Below are 25,056 nucleotides of genomic sequence, written 5' to 3'. Positions count from 1 at the left end.
AAAAAATCTATAGGTTTTGATGTTATTCATAATCGATATTGTAGTACAAATGCCATCATACATGCATGAAGCGAATGAGTAGTATTCCAAAAACACATACAATTTACATCCATTACATGAAGACCAGTATAATAATTTTAGCATTATAAATGTAACTTGCTCCATGATTATGATTATAGCCATGTTGCACAATTTCAAGGCATTATTCATAGGTATTTATGTATCTTCTCCCCACCAGCATCAATTCCTCCATGATGTTGCAAAGAAAGGAAATAAATGCTGTGGCCCGGGGAGCAGCTGAATCATTAAAGCTTCATGCACATTTGATGCTGTGTGTGTTATCAGCCATGGCGTGGGAATGTAACAGGACACTGACATGTTGGGGACAGGACTGCGTCACGGCTGGTGGAGTGCTGCTGAGTAATGCCGTAAACTGGCTTCAGACTGCTGAGCAGTGGCAGGGCTCCCAGCAGGACTTGGCCTTTTATTTTAGTCACACACTTTTCTAAATCATGGACGATCTGCCAGTCCCACATGGTAAAAACCTACAACAGATTTCAGAGGGATATGGTGCCAGACCCACATGACACTGGAATACAGGCTTACATGAGTCATAAGTTCATACACAAGCCTGTATGTCTCTAGTTAGGAACTGGCAAGCCTGTACGCAATTGTGCACAATGCTATCTAGATACAATAGGCATCCATTACTAGTAAATGAGGCTGATATTTCACGTGCTGTGGCCACATTACATCAGGACCATTTGTAATTTTATACTAATGTTTAGAGGAAACTGGGCTGGCCAGATGCTGGAGAAGAGGGTAGGGTATGTACGATATGCATGCAGGTTGGAAAAGTACTACATCCTGTCAGCTCAGTTGCGCAGGATGTCATTTGTGTTCACTTATAATCTCTATAAGAGGTTTTCAGTAATTATCTAGGATAATTATCTAGGCTACTTTGCTTTCAAGGCCAGATCTATTATTTGGCCGCTCGCAAAAAAGTGTAGATGCTTTTTTGAGGTCTATTTCTAATATTGTAGTGCTGTACAATATCATGCAGCCCCAAGCATTACGTTCAAGTGTGTCTGGCTAAAAATTTAATTTTGACTTTTATGTCGCAATTAGACATAAAAATTTAAACACAGACACCGTTCAAGCTACAGCAGCAAAGTCTTCTGTTCCAGCCTCTTCTGAACAGACTCTGGAGCCCTTCTCTTTATGTATTAGTGATACCCCACAAACTGTGCCGAGGTATCTCCAACCCCAAATCACCAAAAAAAAAAAAAAAAAACTTTGAGCGATGGTCTGAAGGAATAATTAATAGTGCCCAGTAAAACACTGGTGTTACAGAGTATATGTGCGGGTGCATGCACATAATCCTAAAATAGGTTCTTATCTGCTCTAAGCAGACAGTACAGGGTCTGGAACTACAATGACAGCACTGACCAGTATATTCAGCATACTCACACACTCACACACACACACACACACACACACACACACACACACACACACACACACACAGAGACAGCTACAGATGCATCTGAACACTACAAGTTCTGAGACAAGTATGACACTCACATCTGCTGAACACTTGCACACTGTCTGCGATTCGTCTGAGTGAAAAGTTATTTCACTCCGTATTTCAGATTTATAATCTGGATTTGTCAGAGAAAAGGTTTAAGCTTTGGTTGGCTAGAGCACCTGCCGGGCAAGTACTGCTGCTTGCTCTCAAATATTAATTTGAGGTTTAAAAGCTCACCGTATGAGCTCAAAACACCATGGCCACTTATTACATTCCAGCAGAAAAATAAATAAGAAAAAAAGATATTAAACATAATATTCTCGTAGCTATATACCTGGTATTAAACATTCAGTACCTGAATATTAAATTGTAATACTAGAATGGACTGTGATCCATCTTCTACAGTTGTGGCCAAAAGGTTTTGAGAATGAAACAAATTCTGTTTTTCACAAAGTTTTAAAGGCTTTTATTAACAATAACATCAAGTTTAAGTAAAGAGTCAATATTCGCAGTGTTGGCCCATTATTTTCAAGACCTGCAATTCGTCCAGGCGTGCTGTTAATCAACATCTGGGCCAAATCCTGACTTAGTTTGGACTTGGAGTTTGTCAGAATTTGTGGGTTTCTGTTTATCCACCCGCCTCTTGAGGATTAACCACAAGTTCTCAATTGGATTAAGGTCCGGGAAGTTTCCTGGCCATGGACCCAAAATTTCAATGCTTTGTTCCCCGAGCCATTTAGTTATCACTTTGGCCTTATGGCACGGAGCTCCATCATACTAGAAAAGGCATTGTTCTTTACCAAACTGTTCTTGGATGGGAGAAGTTGCTGTCTTGGCACGTTTTGATTCAGGATGCTTTACTGTTGGCACGAAACAGGACTAATGGTAGCGATCACCTTTTCTTCTCCAGACAATCATTTTTCCAGACGCTCCAAACAATTGAAAAGGGGCTTCATCATCATTAATCTTAATGGCAGCAATATCCTTGACTGTGAAGCCCTTTCATGAAACGCAATAATGTCTGTATGTTTCCTAAAAGGTAAAAATGGTTAACAGAGGAAGAACAGAGATTGCAGACATCACCCTCCTTTTAAAGCATCCAGTCTGCCATTCTAACTAATTCAGCATGATAGAATGATCTCCATCCTTGTTCTAGTCAATCTTACTTGTGTTAACAAGAATAAACGAAACTGTAAAAATTTGGGAGATCAGAAAAAAAGAATGAAGTGGAAGAATGGAATCATTGTTAAATTAATTTCGTGAAATTGGTTGAAATTAAGAACATTTTGGCTTTTATTTGTATATTAGCATTTTAACGCTATCATGCTAACATCAACAATGCTAATGGGGTGAATCCACAATGCAGCGTGGAATTTGGTGACCGTTTGACCAGGTTAAAAAATGAACACGCTAAAATAATGCTAATGGAGGAGAAGAAATAAAAGAATAATAAGTTGGCTGATTTTCAGACAACTTAATAATATTAATTAAAAAAATGGCTTTCCAAGCCAAAATAATGACAAGAATCAAATGAAATAGTTGACAGGAGAAGCTTACTGGCATGCACGAGCCAGTAAAGACTGTGGTTCTGATGTGGTGACTTCAGCAACCCAAGAACAGAATATTGAATTCATGTGAACCCACCCACCCCCTCAGAACAGTTTTGGTGGAGACTCCACTGCAGCGGCTCGTGGACAGAAGCGGGGTAACCGATTAACGCGCCGCTCACCGCATCCTGATTAAACCTCTGGACTTTTCTTCATGAACATTCTGAACATTCATACGGATGTTTTTTTTATCCTTTATATCTGACAACCTCCTAAAAAACTAGCTTCAGCTGAACTTGGATATGACTGGTGCAGTGTGTGTGTGTGTGTGTGTGTGTGTGTGTGTGTCGGTGTATGTACACATACAAGAGATTTTAATTTCATTTGTGTTCATCCCAAAAATTCCCAGTAGGGGTCAAGGTCGGCACTCTCTGGTGGTTTCATGTTCCCAAAAAATGTTTTCCTTTCACAATTATGACCCGATGAATCCTGCCATTGTTATTTTGACATTAGTCATAAAATCTTGACATATTTCATATATCTATTTAACTATACATGCCGATTGTCTGTGAGTGCTGAGCTGCCCATGTTGGAAGCCAGACGTTTGCGAATGCCTGCATCCTCACTACACTATGGATGAGGGGGGAATTGTGGTGGGCACGGAAAACTAGCAAAACGCGCTACGCTCAAAATAGCGAGGAGCGGGGAAAAAAAAAACGCTGCGGATGAAGGCAATAAATAAGTGATGGGAATACAGCAGACAGGAGAGCTCCATAACCAGCAGATACACTTCTGCCGCACCCTGTGTATGTGTGTGAGTGTGTGTGTGTGTGAGTGTGTGTGTGAGGTGTTTTAAAGTTGTGAGGAAGCAGCAACGTCGGCCAGATACGAGCATGAGTGTAGGATCTGGATTCTGAATACGGTTCACAACAGATGAATCTATTCGTTTGTGTGTATCTAGGAACTAAGTGTGTCTTTGTGCGTGTGTGTGTTTCTTCTGTCTGGCACTGTCTGCCGGCAGACACATTTTGCTACATCTGATTAATGGCCCGTACTCACCGTTTCATCAATAATTGAAAGATGGATTAATATCAAATGATGGCTTACATAACACACACACACACACACACACTCCTGTTTGGGTTTTCTACACGTTGTTACAGCTGGTGGCACCACTGGTGGGAATAAGGGGTGCGCTGTGAGGAGGGAGAAATCAGGCAGCATGTTCACAATTCAATTGAACCGATCACTGACTGGCAAAAAGCAGAGCAATCAGAGCAAGCGACACATGCGGACTGTTTAATAGGCGGCCGCAAGCCGCGTTTAATAGGCGAGAAACACAGCAGATTACATCTTCTCTGCCAGCGCCGCTGGAGGCGAACGCCTCTAAACATGCTGATTCTACAGGACGCAGCGGCCCGTGGCGCTGTTCTCCATCAGCCCATGCACTTTAAACCCGATGCGCTAGAAAAGTTGGAGTTCAAACTCTGGTTAATGTTGCAAACCATTTTCTGTTTTCTACACCCCCCCAAACAGGCCATTTGAAACCATGTAGCAGGACAAATAACGGGTCCGAACGTTGTTAAAATGAAGTAAAGATGCTACGCGCTGCAATAAAGCGGAATCCAATTTGCTGCCGTTGCAGGAAAAAAGTGTGGCCCCAGATGCAGTCTCTTTTTTGATTTGTGGTTATACAATTTTTATTATGGGTCGGGCAATTAATAAAACCCAGCAGCTCATTTATCTCTTTAGCTGTGAACAGGGATGAGTACCATGTGACCCTAAACGCACAGTGAAGAAGTTACAATAAATACTAACCTGCTTAATGCAAAAAACTCCAAATTAATAAGAAAAGCTCACTTCAATAGCAAAAATCTATACACTTATTTCTGCGTCTTCACAGCAGGACAAACCAACACCGCTGTCCATAAAATAACGCCTCTCTTGCTGATCTCTGAACATTAACCCTGAATCCATACCGCGCGTCACATGTGCAGCACATTTCTTGGAAACATGCGGCCACAGCAGCACTCGCGAGAGTGCTGCTGTGAAGTTTTGAAGTTTTGAAGTTTGAAGTTTTGCCGGTTTGAAGTTTTGCCGATTTTTTGTAAATTCCTGCCACGTGGACGGTGTCACGTATACTTTTATAAACAGCAGGTGACAGCAGGTGAGCAGGTTCAAATCCCACTGACTACCATTGTGTCCCTGAGCAGGACACTTAACCCTAAGTTGCTCCAGGGGGACACTGTCCCTGTAACTACTGAGAGTAAGTCACTCTGGATGAGGGCGTCTGATAAATGCTGTAAATGTAAAAACCGAAACTGAGACCTATTCCTAGTTATATCAGTAGAACGTGAACCGAACGAAGCAGCAGCAAGCACCGAACTAGTGAGATATGGCCTGACGTGCACGTTACGGGGATATTTACGGAGGTGGGACAGCAATGCGGAGGTGGAGGTGTTCAGGGGGCTGGGTTTGTGGCTCGACACCCACCTGCTCTCGCTTCTCGCGTCCTCTTTTCTCTCGCGAACCTTCAGCCACTTGCGCAGCAGGAAGCGCTTGCGCCGGGGCGAGGCGCTGGGCGTGGAGCAGTTGGACCAGGGCGCGTCCTCGTCACTGGACGGCGTGATCTCGATGGAGGGCAGCTGCAGGTACTCTTTGGACCCGGAGCCGGCGTGGCGGAGGCTGTTCTCCATGCGCTCTCGCTCACTCAGCACCTTCTTCATGCGGCGCATTTTGAAGCGCTTGCGCCGCAGCGTGGGCGTGGAGGAGCTGGACCAGGCGAAGCCGTCGTTTCCAGATCCCTCATCTCTGGCCACTTGGACCTGGAGAGCCGGTGGGCGCAGGGTCTCCATCATGGTCCTCGTCTCCATGCGCCAGTTTCTTCTGCCGCAACGGTAGCGAGTTAAAGGTGGGTGGGCAGATCCTGAGGTGGTTGCTTTTGGTTGCTGGTCTTGCTCCCGAAAAATAGCCAGGGCAAGTGGTCAGACGACACAGGGGACGCGGTGAATAACAATGGTCTCCCTGCTGCCAATGAAACATGTATGAGCAGCAGGCAGGAGTGTAACACTACCTCAGGCCTCTCAACATGAACTGGGACAGAGTTACACACACACACTTCTCACGGCGTGATCCAAACAGGAGTATCTGGAAGACACTTGGGTTTAGAGGTGGGGGGTGGGCCCTTCTGGTCCGGGATGGGTGTGCTTTTTTGGTTTGGTCTTCAGAGCGCCTGACCCTCTGCCCAGAGCTCCCTCTCACCCCTCTCCCACGCCGGGCCACAGCCTGCGGGTTTGAGTTGGGACAGGCAGCCATGAAGCCACAGGGTGAAGCAGCACAGACACCAGGTACAAAATACACACAGCGTCAGCGACAAAGCAACACACACACACACACACAGGAACAGGAAGATGCAGGCAGCATGCGGACACAGACAGACAGACAGACAGACAGACAAAGGTTCACACGCTCCCACTCTCCTGAGACCGGGCTACGTTTGACCTCTCTGACCTGCACTGACCTGTTGCCTAGGATCCAATCACGGTGTCTGTGCCGATGAGTCTATTCCTGTATGTGAAGGAGATGACCTGCTTCCTGCACAAGTTTTGGAGATCCTCGCGTGTACGATTAGACTAAAGTGGTGCAGGAGACGAGTCTAGAACATGTGGTTTCTCAGATCTGTGGACGGTATACGTTTACCACAGTAGCTGATTGGTGAGTGACATGAGAGCAGACAAAAGGGATCATGGGTAAAAATCTTTTTAAATTACAATGTGGTCTCTTCCATCGAAGTTGGTGGCATTTGGCCTACTTTATTTTTCAACCAGCACATCACTATTTATAATCTTAATGACCTTACATAATACACAAAAAAAACTTTTACAACGGGCGCATGTGTTGCATAACCAAGTATAATGAAAATGATTTATGTCTTTCAGTTAAAAGTGAAGATTTCACTGCGGATAAGTGAGAAAAGGCAATCTGACCCACTAGTGTAAACACAACTATCAGCGGTGCATTGACAGACCTCTGACCTCTGCTACCTCTGACGAGATAACCATGTTTGCGCTTCGCTCATTGAACTACATTTTCAGCCAACAACACAACTGATTTTCCATCAAATCCCATTTGGTTTGCACTGGTGAAAACTGATTTTCAAAACATCATATTCTTTAACCAAAAATTACATTTTTTTTCAGTTGGTGAGTTGGTAACCGCTGGTGATTTTAAAAAGGTCTCAATCGGAATTTCCTCAGACACAGTTTGTTAGTCATCAATATTCTGTAGTTTAACCAGCTTTGAATAGACAATTGAGATATGATACAATACAAGATATACGATAGTAAAATAACTTGGACTTGTGAATTATTATTATTTTTTTAATTAAAAAATCTATTTGGCAGAAAATGGCCATAGTATATGAACCACTTATTCTCTTGATAAGCCCATGATGTTAATTTTGTTAGGTTATAGGAAGACTGCTTTACATCAATTTGTAGTCCACAAAGAAGATTGATCTCTAATATATATAGCCATTCAAATCTAAAAAAAACGAATTGATTTGAAAATCAACTAAAAGGCTATCTTTCTTTTTCAGTGACATCCATGGCCCTATGTACAGCTATACTGGAGCACATAGATCTCTTTGTATAATAATAATAATAATAATCACCATAACAATCTTTTTAACTATGCACTACTTGTTGTTTTAACGTCTGAAACACAGAAATGGGACCACTAAGCACGGAGGAGTGTCCGATGTCAAGGAGACCATGCTCTGCCATCAGCACCGCTGTCAGATCGAGTTACCTAAGGGCAGGGCGCTTTGTAACAGTAACAGATGGTCGCCCGCGGGCGTCTTGTCTTGCGCACCTGACCGTCTCGCTTCCGCCGGCCTGGATAGCAGCGGGGTTAACTGCTCACTGCCGTGGCGGTAGGGTAAACATCATATATTACGCATCGAGACACGTGAGGCGGCCTCGTTCGCTCTGGCGGCTGGGGGGGGCGCAGGTGTTCTGCTACGCTGAGTCAGGGGAGGATGGATGGCAGGAAAAACTAAAAGCAGGACCCAGCAGACACAGCAGTACGTCATTCAGCAGATCTAAAATGAGCTCCTACGAAAGCAGCAGCCACCTCTGCCTTGCCATTTTCCGATGACCTAATTATATATGAAATATATGTAAAATATTCCCTTTGCCAATGTCAGTGTGGTTAAAATGCTATTATAACAGTCAGTAAATGTGGTACGGAAGTTATAAGCCGACCGGTTGAACAGACAGGAAGTTGCTCGACCCGGCGGGACGCGGGAGAATGTGAGAGATGCTGCTGCTGAGGACAGGCAATCACACATGAACGGTGGAGGGCACTTCCTCCCATCCGCTGTTACCGAGCCGTCACTTCAACATCAAGGCCAATTTATCACGAGATTGTGTGGCACCGCGCGGATTTCCGGAAAGATTTGGAGAGTCACTTAACTTGAAGAGAAAAGGATCAGAGGAACGACTGATGCTTTGTTATGAGTCTTTGCCTGAAATTGTAGCCAAAAGGGAGCCGGTCTGTCATGGAGACCCAATAATAAAGGGAGCGTTCCTCTGGCTGAGGAACAATCACGCAAAAACATCAATAGTACCTGCAATTCGACTTGTCTTCATGGCCTCCTGGGTTTGCTTGACCCCAGCACCCCTGGTATGGTTTCCTAGGTAGCAATGACTGATATCTTTTATGATCCACAGCTGAGATCATATATCTCCGAAATGCGAAGTCCTCATATGGTCCTCCACCATGGTACTTTATTCTTTTGTCCTAATTCAGGGACCTTTGCTTTGCCTTCTGGTCGACAGAGAAGCACTATAGAAAAATCATCAAGAAAACAAGATGGCGGCAACACCAGCAATATTCTTCTATAGTGCCTCCAGAAAATAGACAAGGTACTAATGCGCATCCAATTTTGAGGTTTAAACTGAATTTGTACTTAAATGTGTCTGTAGTTTTAAATGGAATAATTTGAGTTTGAAGAATTTGACCCATTTTAGTGATACTATTGTTACACAACTATGATTTTATTGTGTTTTATTGTCAACTAAATTCTGATGCAAAGTACGTCCACACTCATGGCTGCCCACTGCTCACTAAGGGTGATGGTTAAATACAGAGGACACGTTTCACTGTGTCACCGTGTGCTGTGCTGCAGTGTTTCACAATGACAATGACTTCACTATTGCTTTACTGATCCCAAACAAAAGCTTGGGTCACAAGATGTTGTCCTTCCGGGCAACAACTCCCCTCAGCAAAACCTCTCAATTCAAATTGGCTCTCTACTGTTAACACCCACGGCGTGTGCAAAAAGCCTTGGAGTTTTGATTGACGACAAACTGAGTCTGAACCATCACGTTGCAGCGATCTCCAGATCCTACAACATTCGCAAGATTAGGCCTTTTCTCTCGCAACAGGCTACGCAGCTCCTCGTCCAGGCAATGGTCATCTCCAAACTCGACTATTGTAACTTTCTCCTGGCTGGAGCCTCTGCAGTCACCATAAAACCACTCCAGATGATCCAAAATATGGCAGCCCTTCTCATCTTCAATCCAAAATACACCCATGTTACGCCTCTTCTCACCTCCTCCACTGGCTCCCGGTAGCTTCTCGCATTGAGTTCCAGTCCTTGATGCTTGCCTACAGGGCTGTAAATGGAACTGCACCTTCCTATATAAATACAATACTACCTAGCTACACTCCTGCACGCCCTCTCAGACCGACAAATGAAATGAATCTGAAAATTCCTTCTTCACGGGGTCTCCGATTCCAATCAACTCTGTTCTCCGTTGTTGTCCCTGGCTGGTGGAACAACCTGTCCTCCTCCATTCGACTAGCCGAGACTACCACCACCTTTTAAGAAGCAGTTTAAAACCCGCTTATTCAAAAAGTATTTCAGACAAATCTAACACTTACACATGCACATGCAGACACACTGCACAAAATAATACAAAAACTATATATATTTTTTCTTCGTCTAGCACCTAACAATCTCCGAGCATGCTCTTTGCTGACAAGTTAGGCCTTATCAGGGCTCTTAGTTTTTGTAAACTCAAAATCTATAGAAACTGAACGAGAATTGCTGGTGTCTTCCTCCTGTAAGTCGCTTTCAATAAAAGCGTCGGCAAAATAAAATAAAGTAAAGTAAAGTAAAGAGGATTCTGTTATTTAATCACAGATCATTGAATCCAAAATGAATATACAGGGAGTGCAGAATTATTAGGCAAATGAGTATTTTGTCCACATCATCCTCTTCATGCATGTTGTCTTACTCCAAGCTGTATAGGCTCGAAAGCCTACTACCAATTAAGCATATTAGGTGATGAGAAGGGGTGTGTTCTAATGACATCAACACCATATATCAGGTGTGCATAATTATTAGGCAACTTCCTTTCCTTTGGCAAAATGGGTCAAAAGAAGGACTTGACAGGCTCAGAAAGGCCAAAAATAGTGAGATATCTTGCAGAGGGATGCAGCACTCTTAAAATTGCAAAGCTTCAGAAGCGTGATCATCAAACAATCAAGCGTTTCATTCAAAATAGTCAACAGGGTCGCAAGAAGCGTGTGAAAAAACCAAGGCGCAAAATAACTGCCCATGAACTGAGAAAAGTCAAGCGTGCAGCTGCCAAGATGCCACTTGCCACCAGTTTGGCCATATTTCAGAGCTGCAACATCACTGGAGTGCCCAAAAGCATAAGGTGTGCAATACTCAGAGACATGGCCAAGGTAAGAAAGGCTGAAAGACGACCACCACTGAACAAGACACACAAGCTGAAATATCTCAAGACTGATTTTTGTGGTAGTGGTACAGGAAGAAGTCTGCATCCTTCAAGAAAAACATGATTTTCATGCAGGACAATGCTCCATCACACGCGTCCAAGTACTCCACAGTGCAGCGTGGCTGGCAAGAAAGGGTATAAAAGAAGAAAAACTAATGACATGGCCTCCTTGTTCACCTGATCTGAACCCCATTGAGAACCTGTGGTCCATCATCAAATGTGAGATTTACAAGGAGGGAAAACAGTACACCTCTCTGAACAGTGTCTGGGAGGCTGTGGTTGCTGCTGCACGCAATGTTGATGGTGAACAGATCAAAACACGGACAGAATCCATGAATGGCAGGCTTTTGAGTGTCCTTGCAAAGAAAGGTGGCTATATTGGTTGCTGATTTTTTTTTGTTTTGTTTTTGAATGTCAGAAATGTATATTTGTGAATGTGGAGATGTTATATTGGTTTCACTGGTAAAAATAAATGATTGAAATGGGTATATATTTGTTTTTTGTTAAGTTGCCTAATAATTATGCACAGTAATAGTCACCTGCACACACAGATCTCCCCCTAAAATAGCTAAAAATAAAAACAAACTAAAAACTACTTCCAAAAACATTCAGCTTTGATATTAATGAGTTTTTTGGGCTCATTGAGAACATGGTTGTTCAATAATAAAATTATTCCTCAAAAATACAACTTGCCTAATAATTCTGCACTCCCTGTATGTGTCAAATATGAAGAAAAAGATCAATGTGTTCCAGGTCCATGGTGTTCGCAATAACCCGAACATTCGGCTAAGACAAGCTGCACTTTCCCAAATATACTGGCTTCATTTTCTTTATCACGTGGAACAGACAGCTTTCATCTCTTATTTATTCTGCACAAACTATTATTAGAACTAATCTTCCCCCACTAACTGTAAACTGTCTGACGGAAACCAGAGTTCACTGGAATTAAGACGTTTTTAATTTACAATCTAAAGTCAGCTTTTGCATATACACATCAAAGGCCAGATCAATTAATTGCAGTATGTTTATCCTAACACTAAGCAGTCATTTACTGAATACAGGGATCAGGAGAAATATGGTATAATCTATCATTAATGGCATATAGGATACTTGGATTCAGGATTCGTTGATTCTACTTTTGAATTTATTGTTTAAATTTTTTACGCCGTCACTTTAAGAAAAGATATGTCTCCTCCACGCGTGTTCATGCGTGAGGTTCATTTAGGGAATTTTGGTGGGACACAATTTCATACTCATAAGTCTTCTTTGGCAAAAGCACATCCATTCTTCAGAGCAATTTATAGAGAGAACCAATGTTTTTCGTCCATCCCCAAAACTCCTGAAACCATGGCTATATTGTTCAGTTAATCCTAATAATCATTTCTACTTGCCTACAGACTCACAGCAGGAACAGAGGCGATAAAATGACATAGAGGGGTTTTTCCTCACTGCACATCCATTCAATGCCGCAGACAGACGCTGTAACTGGCAGAATTAGCATAAAACCAAATCCATACTTATTAGTGACGGGGCCTGATCAGAGTTGTGTATGGTGATGAGTTCCTTCTCCCCTGACGAACTGATTCAGGTTGGAGGTACAATCAGCCTGTTACTCTCACACGCCGCGAGCAGCATATTTAACACCACAAGGCTTTATTTTCATAATGGAGTCGTGTGCAAATGGGAGCACCAAGGTCCAGTGTCCTGCTGACCTAGTAACATTATCTCCAGTGGATTTGGAACTACGGGGCTACCAGGTTTTGGCAGTGATACTGAAAATGATGTAATACTCTCATAGAATATCACTGCAAACTCAAAATTGCTTTTACTTGAACAAAATAAAGCACAAAAATACAGACACTCTGTTGCCTGGCTTTTGGGGTGTGCTCATTCGTGTAGGAACCATACGATTTTGTGACATAATTAGAATACATTACTCACTTATTTGCATTATGTTACCTCGTTTTTTGCTATGATCATGTATTAACAAATGATTTCATTTACTTTATCCATTCGTTTACGGAACCTACTTGCTGTGCACAAAAGGCTGTGGCCATGCAGGGTCATTTGACCCAGAACCCCGCGTGCTGATACAATGATTGATGACTGCACCATTTAACTGCATGAAACAGTTATTGATCAGTCTCTCAGTGTGCTGTTCTCCATTCTGAGCTCTGACTGGGTCACTTATTTCTTTTGCTGTCTTTAAACATTCTAGATTTTATGTTTATTACCCCAGATCCTCATATACATCTTATCCTAGTGGGGCCAGTGCACTGGAGTACTGGTTTAAGGGAGATGTTCATGTGCTGCTGGTCCTGGGATGATTCTATGAACTAGACATCTGCTGAAAGTGATTGTTTTAGACATTGTTATACACAGACATTGCTCAAGTGGCACCTTGACGGTTCGGGATTTGAACCTGCAACCTTTCAGTTACGAATCTGCTTCCTTAGCAGCTAGGACAAATTAACACTCAACGCTTAATGTGAACAACTGAGGGTCGGTTGTAATACAAATGTGATACAAAATATGAGTTGTGTAAAAACTAATGCTCAACTTTTTTTGTAATTCTGCAAAGCATTGTGGACACAAATTCCAAAGAATAAAAACTATAAACTTTTACCCATCTGTGTTCTGAGTTACCATGTTCACGCATGCCTCAGATATGACGTCTGAGTGTCGATGTGTCTGTAGCTTTCAAAAGAACGATTTAAATGCGTCTTACCTGGTAAAAAAACATCTACATGCACTGCGTGCTTAAAAAGATTATAATACTTCGTGTACAGTGAGAAGTGTTTGTACGCATCCTTTCACGTCTCATGTTTCCTGTCCTTTCATTTCTGTATCACACACATGTGAAAAGAACCAAAACAACTCAGCAGGTCGCTGGAGGGGGAGTTGACCTCTCACATCGCACACCGTCGTTTGATCTAATGAGGCCGGCATTGTGTCTTGAGCGCACAGGAAGTCCTACTGCGCGCAGATGGAAGATGTGATGATGCAAATCACAATCGATTCCAGAGATCGCTGTGCAAAGGAGGTGCAGCTCCAGGCTGCAAAAAATCAATCACACACAAATATACACGAAAAAATAAATATCGCTGGAAAAAAGGTGCAGTGACCTGTGGAACGGTGATTTATTCGGCCCAGACCGTGTCGGTGGGTAAACAAGCCCTTGTGTCATTTGAACGGGGTTCATCAATCGCTTTGATGGTGACCAGTTCAGACGCAGCAAAATCCAATGAAACGTCATTTAATAAACTGTCCTAAACAAAGCTTATGTAAAGCATATGTAGCTCAGACATTTTCACCTCCAACCTCCAAACATATTGGTGTTCACCAAAACCAGTAACCATCAAAACCTTCTAACCTAGTAAGCTTTCAAAGTGATGAAAAAGAAGCCACATATTTATATGAAGTTTATTAATATTTGACATAAAATCTCGTGTCTGTTTTTGCCCACAAAACCATATTTCCTATTTCCAAATGCTCTGTGACCTTTGACCCCTTACATAACGTGTACTGGCCTTGCTGAAGAGATTGATTTTCCAGATGTGCCTTGGTGTTTATGGAAACAGGTCGAAACCATACTTTAAATATATATGTATGTACATGAAAAAAAAGACCTTTAACCATAACGTGCGCACATTCATCTGCAGCCAGCACACGCAACGACACCACTTCCTGTTACAAGTTTCTCGTGCCTGCACCGCAGCAGGCAGATCACACTGGGAACGCGGACAGGATCAGGCCACCTGTTCGTCCACACAAGCCGAGTGTGTGTGTGTGTGTGTGTGTGTGTGTGTGTGTGAAGGTGAAGATGTGCAACACAACAGATGGGAAGGACTTGTGTTACAAAATCAACAGCAGTGCTGTGTAAAGCTGTTCTCTGCGTGAAGACCGCCAGAGACCAAAATCCAGCACCCCACAACATCCAACACATAAAAAAACCAAGTTGATTTAATCAGAGAAAGGACCAAAAATATTCAATAGCACCAGACTTCGGCTATAAGCTAATATATAGCTGTGTGTATGTGTGTATATATATATATATATAGAGAGAGAGAGAGAGAGAGAGAGAGAGATTTTTTCCCCTACATGTTCGTTGTTAATACTTGTAAATTTTTAATTCTTACCTGCGGGAAGATGCAGCACACGCGGCAGCCAGCTTTCTTTCTTTAAATGATATTTATGTGTTAAAACGGACTATTTCATTTTTTTTGACAGCTCTCTGATTTGAGGTCTCGGCGGGCAGCGCGGCGAGGCGGGTGATGGAGCTTCCTGTCAAGAAACGGAGCGCGTTGCTCCGGAGCCCCTCGACGCCTCGTCGGCTACTTTTCCCTCCAGTAGAGCGGCTACGTTTGTTTTCTTTTGTCCGCAACCATTTTCGCCAACTTTTCCCAGACAACCAGCATTCCAAACGTATCAATACCTTCGTTATCCATTGCACGCCGAAGTGGCGTAAGCTCGGCCCAATCACATGGCCCCTAGCGTTGCCGGAGGCGGGACCGAGGGGGGCGGTAACCAATCACCGCGACTCAAGGGCGGGGCTGTGAAGTCCCGTTACTCCGACGCCGTGCAATCGCTCCACGTTTCAGGGAAGCCGATGGAGCAGACCACCGCCAAGCGACCTATCAGTTCCGAGCGCATGCTGACCAAAACAGCGACGGACTCTCCCCCTTCATTAACCCCCTCCGTGCTGGAATAACACATGACAAGTACAAATAAAATAATAAACGAACCACAAACAGTGCGGCGTGTGCAGTAACGCACATGCGCTGTTCAGTGATGAGCAGACCGGCTTCCCCGGTGATGGAGTCTCGCTCGGAATCCCTGTTCTCGCCGCGAACATTAATTATTCCATTAGGAGATCCCGCAGTGCGACTTTATTGAATTGGACTGAGCGCCCTGCTCTTCACACCGCACAGTCTCATCCGATTAAATATTAAATAACGATTCTACACTCGACATCTGATATTACATGCTGTAGATCATTCATAAATGAACCACATTTTGGGGAAATAGTAAAATTAATGAGATTTGATTAATTCCACAACTTACCTGAGATCTTAAAAGTGCAAAGTGGGACATCATTTGAGATCTAAATGACATTCATGATACAACGTGGACAATGAACGTCACATCTCTGTCTGTAGCAGGATTCTTGTCACATCTTCAAATCCTTGCATGTTACCTTCCAAAAATGATTCTAATTAACCTTTGTCCTCCACGTCCATGTGAAATTTACTAGACATTTTAACAATGAAATGATAAACCAATCTCAAAATTCCAGAATATCAGGGTAAAGCGGTGAACAAATGCTGCAGTTTTGAATGCTGCTGTTTGCATGACAGATAAGATCCAAGGCAACTGTGCGTCATCACCTGTCCCCAGGAGCAAAATGACCCGTCGACATTGTGCTTTTCATCTGATGGTGCTACACACAGACCAACGGCTGCAAACACTGATCTTACCAAGCAAGAAAGCAAGAAAAGTGCAATTTCGCTGCTTCTATCTGCTTCACTTCTCAGCCGCTTTCTGAGCTGCTTCTACAAATAAGAAACCCACTGCTGAAATCTCTTTAATGATATAAGCGACATTGTGGTGTTCTGTTTAATTACCATTCAAGGTCTTTTACAAAAAATTTGATGACTCCAGCTAAAACAAGAGACTCAATTTACAATGAAATTTATGAGCATAACGAGATCGGCTTTTTGAAAAAACGTGTGATAGTGGCTTAGTCCAGTAATGTAAAATACGGAAGAAGCTGGATCACAGTGGACAGTCAGTAATAGAGCCGTCCGGGATGGCATGACTTCAGCCTCGAACAGAAAGTGTTATGACCGACTGGCTATTGTACTCAAATTCTAATCTTGACCTTTACGCCTCTCACAGCATGGCGTGTGAAACAACAGAGACAGCCCCACTGTCTGACACACTCAGTCTGTGGGACATATCGTACTCCTTCTTGTTCGTCTGGCCCAAAGGCAATCTGACTAATCGTGGTCCTTTCATACTTTCACTATTACATGCATTTAAAAACAATGCAGATAAGGCAAAAAAAGAATGTGCAACATATGCAAGTTAAATGATTACCTGGTCATGATTCCACATACAAAGCCTTGATCAGGACACATACTTGGATCAGCGGAATTTAGTTAACCCATTCTGATGTATATCTGTCCAAGTTAATACAAGTGGTGGTCGCCATAGAAACAGCTCAACGCGTAAGTGACTCCACACGGCTACACTGGCAGCTATATAATTTTCCAATCTTCTCTTATGAGGCTTATTCACTTAAAAGCTATTGACCTCGTTAAAGCTTCCATGCAGTCTGATTTTCAGCCGTCATGTACACTGCACACAGAGGTCTTGCCATTATAAAGAGTAGGGCTGTGCAATATTACAATTGAATCTAAAAGTCTGACATTTTGTATTATGCTCTACTGTTTATTTCTCAGTGTTGCACAGTCCTGTGAAATGTCGTACAGCTAGTAGTGTACACTGCAGCAGTCAATCACCGTGGCATTATTTCATAATCACGCTCACGACTAGTGTCGTGTATAAACTGACGGCAGCATTATAATATGCTGCAATTTCCACTAAAAGGATGTCAATATATATTTAATAGCTGTTTCCATATAAAACTAGAATTCAAGCTTGAAGGCATATTTTGTGTCATGTTATTCTGCAGCACTGAAAGTATGTTTAAGATATAGCTGTGACATATTGGGATATGATGCTTTCTTCATATCAGATGTTTTGAGATCATCACCTACTTCATATCACTTGTGTAATGATTTTGCCTTTATTCTGCTGGTCACACAGTGTGTTCAGCTCGGAACTGGAGCAGGGACTACAGGGCCCTTTGCTCCAGTTTAACCACACGAGCATAATGAGAAAATGAGCAGCAAGGATACTTAAGTCTATTAAAGACAGACCAGACAGACTGTCCATAAATTGAACTGGTGGACATGTGAATTGAGACGATAAAGTCAGTACGAATCAGTATTGACTGGAGAAGGGCCATAGAACCATTTTATCTGGTTTCTGTTCCAGCAGGACACATTCAAGATTAGTGACAGATCACAGCCCGTAATTGATATGACTCAACAACACAAAAATATCTGTGTTATGTCTTTGTATCAGTGTAATTAAATGTTAAATTGGGATATGTAATCTTTGTGAAAGTGAAGGGATTGTCATTGTGAAACAAAGCACATGGTGACACAACCAAATGTGTCCTCTACTTTAAACCATCACCCTTGGTGAGCAGTGGGCAGCCATGACAGGCGTCTGGGGAGCAGTGTGCAGACATGCAGTACAGGCCATTCATAGTTTTTATGCCTTCACCGGGACTGGCCTGTAAATGGTCATGAAAATAAGGAAAACACATTGAATGAGAAGGTGTGTCCAAACTTTTGGCCTGTACTGTATTTCTAATGGCAGTTAACAGGGTAATAGTTTGATTATTGAAATTTACGTTCGTCCATTTTTTGTTCCTCTCACTAAGAATGAAATTGACAAATTGCTAAATTTGCAAAATTCTATTCTGATTTGCAAATGAATAAATGTAACATTAGAAAAAGTGTGTTTTATTTAAAAAAAAAAAACTCCCCAAGTCTACTGATTGATCACACATTTAGTAAAAAATGGTTTGGTAGCAGGCCATGAGGTTGATTATTTTGTCTTGTATGGCAAGATTACAACCAGGGCATAAACCAGGGCATGCATCCGTTTCTCCGGGGAGTCAATTTGTCGCGCCAGGGCCCGTTATGGGGCCGAAAAAACCAGAGACAAGGCAATCCGATTTTTTCCTGCGCTTTCACCTTGGAGAGATTAAAACACCTGCAGGCCAGTGTCAGTGTGACAGCTCCCACATGTGGGCAAAATGAGTTTAGTTTGCAGTGCAATTTCTGCGATCGCTGCCAATCTAGCACGACATTTCTTTAAAAAAAAATGCTGACAGCTTCGGTCGCAGAGGAGCCCTCGTTTTGACCTTGGCTTGTGGACGTTCTGCTTTCTTAGTATGAACGGAGGATGTGTTGTTTCCACGTGCCTGGTTGTGCATCTCACACCTCGGTGGTACAGACACTCGTACGTTTCTAGGAAGCGGGAGAAATGTGTTGCTTGTGATTCGACGCCAGGGCTACGGAGAAGTCTGCACCGTTCATACATTATCACAGTTGTGGATGTTGGCCTGACTTTTACTGTAACACACAAGCACACTTACACACACACACACACACACACTGCTATCTGAAAAGATACGTAAACACTGGGAAGAGGGAGTTGCTTTTGCATTTCAGTTTCCAAGGAAATGGCCCAATCCAAGCGCATCACATGCGCCGTGATAACACTGTCGTCTATTTTTAGCCCACTTTAGGTCTCTAAAGAAATGCAAATGAGACAGAAACACGAGCCCTGAAGCAGACTGTTACGTGATGAATGCCCCCTGAGTACCGAACTGCACCACGGCGCTACGTCCGCTACTGGACAGGTTCGGTGCGAATTCACACTTGCGGTGCACACTTACTGTCATGCAGAGGGCAGGGGACCACATCTACATGTCCATCGCATTTAACTGAGACTTTTACCCCGATTGACCTTCAAGCTGCTGTGGCTTAGGTGTCCAGCAGGATTTGAACAGGTGATTTTGCGGTCATCTGGGTCACAGGGTTCCATCACAGCACCGTAGCATTAACACCAAAAGGTCAGACGCATATTTGTTGCTGCACGCAACCTTGGAGTAACCACAGTTTGCCAACTTTCCTTCTCGACTCACAGCGCAAATCTTTCCCACTCATGTAGATTCCGTCCCTGCAATATCACACGGATCTGCGCTTATCCAGCAACACAGGCCACCCAGATACCCGTCCGGTCTGTAGCAATCTCACAATCTCTTCTAGCAGGTCTACCTCTGAATTCCATCCAGAATGCAGCAGCACGACTCCGAAAAGATGCACGAAAAGAGAACCACCACGCCAAGCGTTGAACAAGTCCCCCAGTTCTGCTTCTGTATTGTGTCCCATGTAAGTCTCCTGCTTGAGCTCAGTCCCTGGTCACTTGGAGACGTATCACCCCACGGAAAACACCGGGCGCCCAGCGCGAGACTGTATAGGGGTTCACAAAACACACAATCAGCAACCAGACTTTCCAGGGAAAAAACGGACAAGGGAGACAAGGGGACTCCGTAGCACTCTGGATCAGGCAGGTTTAAATAACGGGCCAATGAAACGACAAGCCACGCCTGACACTCGTTCCACCGCGAGGATCACTATCCACGCCGAAGGGCCCTATGAAGGGAATGTGAGAAGGAACCTACCAAGTGCACACTTCGGGATGTTTGGTGTGATACTTCCCAATTTGTAAGTAACTCTGGACAAGGGCGTCGGTAAATATTTCTGTGTTCTGCCAGTCCCGGTGACAAGAATGTAAAAAGAGACAGCGTCTGAACCGCAGGGTGCAGTGTTGTGACCGGTGCGTCATTCTGAATAAGTAATCAATACTGATCTGATCAACAGTAATCACCGGGTCAAAGTTTTCAATCTTGGCTCAGGGGAAGCAGAGCCGTCAGAAGGCCTTGGCGAGTGAAGAGGAGCTGGTGAGCTGCAGAACCTGGGGCTGATGGAATATCGCAACTCCCCACCGGCAGTCTCACTGTCTCCAGGCTACAGACACAGAAATGCCACAAAAATGCCAAAAAAAAATTGGTATTTTAGATGATTCAAAACAAAACTATTAAGGTTTTGGTGGGGAGAAAATGTTCATCTTGCAACGAACAGGGTTTGTTTATCAAAGGGAGAAAGAAATGAACAGTTTACAAATGTAAAAATAAAAAACGGATATTACACAGACTCCCTACAAGGGGAATAATTAGAATGGACCAGACAAAACTTTTTCTTTTGCTTATTAAAACAGTGTATGAATAAGAAACATGAGCTGCAGGACAAATAATATTCATGGACATCAAACTCCGGCGGCACTAAAAAAATTACAAAACTATTTTTTCCCCTCTCTAGTGTGATTAATTATGTTCCAGAATGCATGGCAATGCGCAGCCTCGGCAAACAAACCCAATTACGGGTGTGGACTTAAACACAGATCAGATACACTGAACAACTTTTTATACTTTACTAAATCAGAACGTTCATCTTTTATCTTGCTCAAAGACACAATGGTAGTGAGTGGGGGTTGAACCTGTGACTTTGTGGTCTTCTTAAAGTGAAAGTGAAGTGATTGTCATTGTGAAACACTGCAGCACGGCACACGGTGACACAACGAAATGTGTCCTCTGCGTTTAACCATCACCCTTAGTGAGCAGTGTGTGGGGACGGTGCGGCAACCTTCTGTTTACTGCTTCCTTACCCGCTAGGCAGTAAATGATTTTTAATTCTGTTCTAACACTTAAAAGAAATATCACTGACTTTTAAAAGATCAAAGACACAGACAATAGCAGCCGTTTAAAAAGGCGGACGATTGTGAAACGTTTAATAGCAGATGCGACACAGTCAGAGTCCACGTCAGTGGATGACATCAACACAGAATGTCCTCTTTCCAGTTCAAAGTCGTTGTGCTGAAGCTGACTGTTCTGCTGCTGTTATCAAAAAGCTCTGTGATGACACATGAGTTCCGCCTCAACATTTAGTGGCGGGCAACGAGAAGAATTGGGATCCCCTATGCCTGCGCCTCTTTTTCAGACCTTATGTAAAGTCAGATTTATTTTGAAAGTCTGCAACGCCAAACCACCCCTGGCGCTGTTACACAATCATATTCCCCAGGGGACCTCTCCAGCTCGGCAGAAACCGTGGATCTATCTATTTTAATTCCCAATGGGCGGGAGAGTTAAACTTTATCAGCTATTATAAGAAAATGCACACATCTTCAGACATCCTCAAACATGTTGGTACACCTGCCTCTCTGTTCTGGAACCACCATCTGTGAAACATTTTAATAATTCAATGAAATATGATAGCAGTGCATATAGCAGTGCACAACTGTGCTTATTAGTAATTAGGATTCACGATGACTGATATTTATAGTCAGTAAAGGAGTAAATTCAGCTTTGAGGCACAGAAGATCTTCATAAATTGACTCCACGTCTTTCCTGGGAGCAACTGAGGGTTAAGTGTCTTGCTCAGGACACAATGGTAGTAAGTGGGATTTGAACCTGGTTGATGGCGTGTGTGTTACCCACTAGGCTACTACCACCCCCATTGCCTACTACCTGCAAATCTGATGAATCTCCCTGAGAAAACCCATTATTATGACCTCCAGAAGAGTCACCCAGGGTTTACAGCAGACACTGGGGTCCGGACTGAGCTGCATGAGAGCAACAGTGTCCAGCCTCTTGTCTGAGATACAGAGGAATCGCTGTTTACTCCTATCATGATGAACCAACGTCTGAGACATCTGAAGTGTCTGAGATGTCCGTACAAAGACCAGCATTTGCTGCAATGGATTCCACCACAAGTCTGAGTCTGAGCTGTGGTTTGGTCCCAATGGCCCACATTTCATGAAAAGCCAATGAGACATTTACACAGTGATTCATATGACCTAGCGGGTGAGGAAACAGACCCATAATCGTAAGGCTGCCGGTTCGAATCCTGAACAACCGAGGTGCCACGTCTTTTTGCACCCTGTGAATCCCCGAAGCTTCACAATCTCATCTCTCTGTGTACTTGTATATGGTGAGATGACAATAAAGTTGTCTGCCCACTGCTCCCTCAGTGGATGGGTTTAATGCACATTTCACTGTGTGCACTGGGTGCTGTTCTGTAGTATGTACAGGTGACAACTAATCACTTTCCAATAGCATGTAGACTGTGGATAAGCAATTGATTACTATATTATGTATACATTTTACTCAGTAAGTATTAAAACGGGAAAACGCCTGTTAATGCATTTTTGGGATAATGTACAATGCTCATACCCTAATTTAAATCTGAATGAAGAACGCTGAGGCTGAATTCTGACTGCACAAATTAAACACTTTTCTTACCTGCCTTTATCCAGCAAATCTACAATGTGAACAGATATTCGGTCAGATCCTCAATGCATAACCTTTCCAGAACAGGGTGCTGAAAGCAAGGCAGTTGTAACCCAATATAGAGGAAGAGATTTCGGGGAATTATTCTTGGTCTATTTATAGCACAGGGTGAAATTCTGTTTCCTCACACCATTGTGCCAAAGCATTCGGGCATTTTACAGCAACACATTATGCTCATGCTTTTTATTTGGACTGATTCATTTTGCGATTGAATAACTGAAAAAAGTGCACTTTCTGGGCAAAAAAAAAATGAAATATAAAGTTGATGCAACCAATTCAAGGGTATTTCGACAGTCTAAATTATTGATGAATTGCACAAAAAATGTTACAAATACTAAAACCGTTCAAAGGCCGAGCAACTGTGTCACATCAAATATAGCTGCCGTAACGAGTGTCCGGCAAAGGTTACAAATCTGACCAGCACACTAATTTGCTTATATGTTGATTAAATAATTTATTGTGATAATTAACTTTCATATAGTCACCTAGCTGAACATGGGTTGATCATTAGATTTAATACTGTACATATAATATTTTTTCAGTGGTTCACAATTTATTGGTAAATATCGATATTTTGGATTTTTTTTTTTGGCTTTTTTGCCCTCAGATCAGAGCACAGATGGCTGCATAGCCAAATGCACTCGCATGAGTAGGACATTTACGGTGCTAATTACTGACCACAAGGACACGATGGTGGCTGCAGCAGTAAATCACCCAGTGGGAGACAGAATTTTGGTAGAAGAGGTAGAAGGTTATTCATTTCAAAATTTCCCATAACACTTATTGTAAAGGAAGTTTCATGCATATTAGCAGAACATTTGCACATACGGAAGACATTGAACAGAGCGTTTGGCCAGGGCTAGTATTGTTTCTGTCTTTGTATGAAAAGTTATATATAAAGAAAGTTTGGCAGATTCATTGATTGATTGAGTAGACCAGAAGTGTTTCTCTCCTCTCTGAAACAAACTCACAGACACACACAAACTGCATTTGGAAAAAGCCACTGGATCGGTCAGACATGAAAGGTGGGATCCTTCATTTTTCACACTAAACAATTACCCCATCATGCTTCACTGGCAAGTAAAAAGAAGATCTCCCAGGGATTATTTTGCTACAGGCTTACAGGAACATGGGAGGTGTTAAGGCGTTAACATGTTTCCACTGTTTTTGTGCTGCAATTTCCAACGGCCCACATCACATTTGCCTACACGCTTATCCAGAGCTCCTTACTATCAGTAGTTACAGGGACAGTCCTTCTGAAGATACTTAGGGTCAGGGTCAGTGTTAGAGCTTTTTTCCTTAGTGCACCAAATTTTTGACGCCATTGCATTTAACAATGCAGTTTTACAGGTTCACTTTTTCTTCACAGGTACCCATCTTTTTAAACCACTGTCTATACAGGCAATATTTACTTGCAAATGGTTAACTAACAATCTGGTTAACATAAAGTTCTTTATTTTTAAGCACAATTCTACAAGAAAGGTAGACTTACTGAAAATGTGTTGGTGCTTAAAGTCCTTCACTGAGCTGAAATTAAACAAGATCATTTAAATAAAAAGAACATCTAAATTAAAAATGCAAGTGTTTAACTGAACTTGATTATTGTGTCTGTCATGTATCGCTGCATGTTCCTGTTATCAGTATTAAACCCCTGTTTGTTGTATGCCATGCAAATGTGTTCATCTGTTCAAGTAGTAGGTATTAATGTGTCTTAATATGAAAAGAACATGGTCAAATGAGTTGGCATGCTCAGCAAAGCCTATTAAGCAGTAGTAATAATAATGATGACACTGAATTTTTCTATGAGGCCACCATTACGTGGCATGCGCCCCTACACTTCACTGCAAAGTGCACTTAAAAAAATCTCTTTATTCCCCTCTATATTTCATGAAGACTTAAACGGCGAACTGGAAAGTGGTCACAATTGAACAAACGGTCTAAAATAAGTTGAGTTTGCCTCAGGAGCAGAATTCACACCTTTCACCTTAATTAACAGATGAAACGAGGTCAGCAAGGCGCTGCCGTCTGACAGCCACTGGATATTCTTGTAGTTTTAAACAGGGCTTGTTTCCGCACCCCATCAACTCCCTGAAGGTCTACAACATTCAGTAAAACACA

General features: G+C 42.7%; 1 protein-coding gene across 17 annotated transcripts in view; it reads right to left on the bottom strand.

Moving 5' to 3' along the window:
• The window catches only part of gramd1bb (GRAM domain containing 1Bb), a 77,217-nt gene that overhangs the window by 45,791 nt on the left and 6,370 nt on the right, over nt 1-25,056 (bottom strand). For 14 of the 17 annotated variants that reach the window (XM_029001760.1, XM_029001763.1, XM_029001751.1 and 11 more), the window contains exon 2: nt 5,569-6,360. In XM_029001760.1, the coding sequence (XP_028857593.1) occupies nt 5,569-5,948 (380 nt within the window). In that variant the 5' untranslated portion in view covers nt 5,949-6,360. Of the gene's footprint in view, nt 1-5,568; nt 6,361-15,025; nt 15,330-25,056 lie in introns of those variants that run through there. The other 3 variants (XM_029001750.1, XM_029001749.1, XM_029001772.1) reach the window with 3 other exon arrangements.

This window comes from Denticeps clupeoides, chromosome 13, assembly GCF_900700375.1.
Source record: "Denticeps clupeoides chromosome 13, fDenClu1.1, whole genome shotgun sequence".
Taxonomy (NCBI): Eukaryota; Metazoa; Chordata; class Actinopteri; order Clupeiformes; family Denticipitidae; genus Denticeps; species Denticeps clupeoides.
This window is presented reverse-complemented; position numbering and strand designations above follow the sequence as displayed.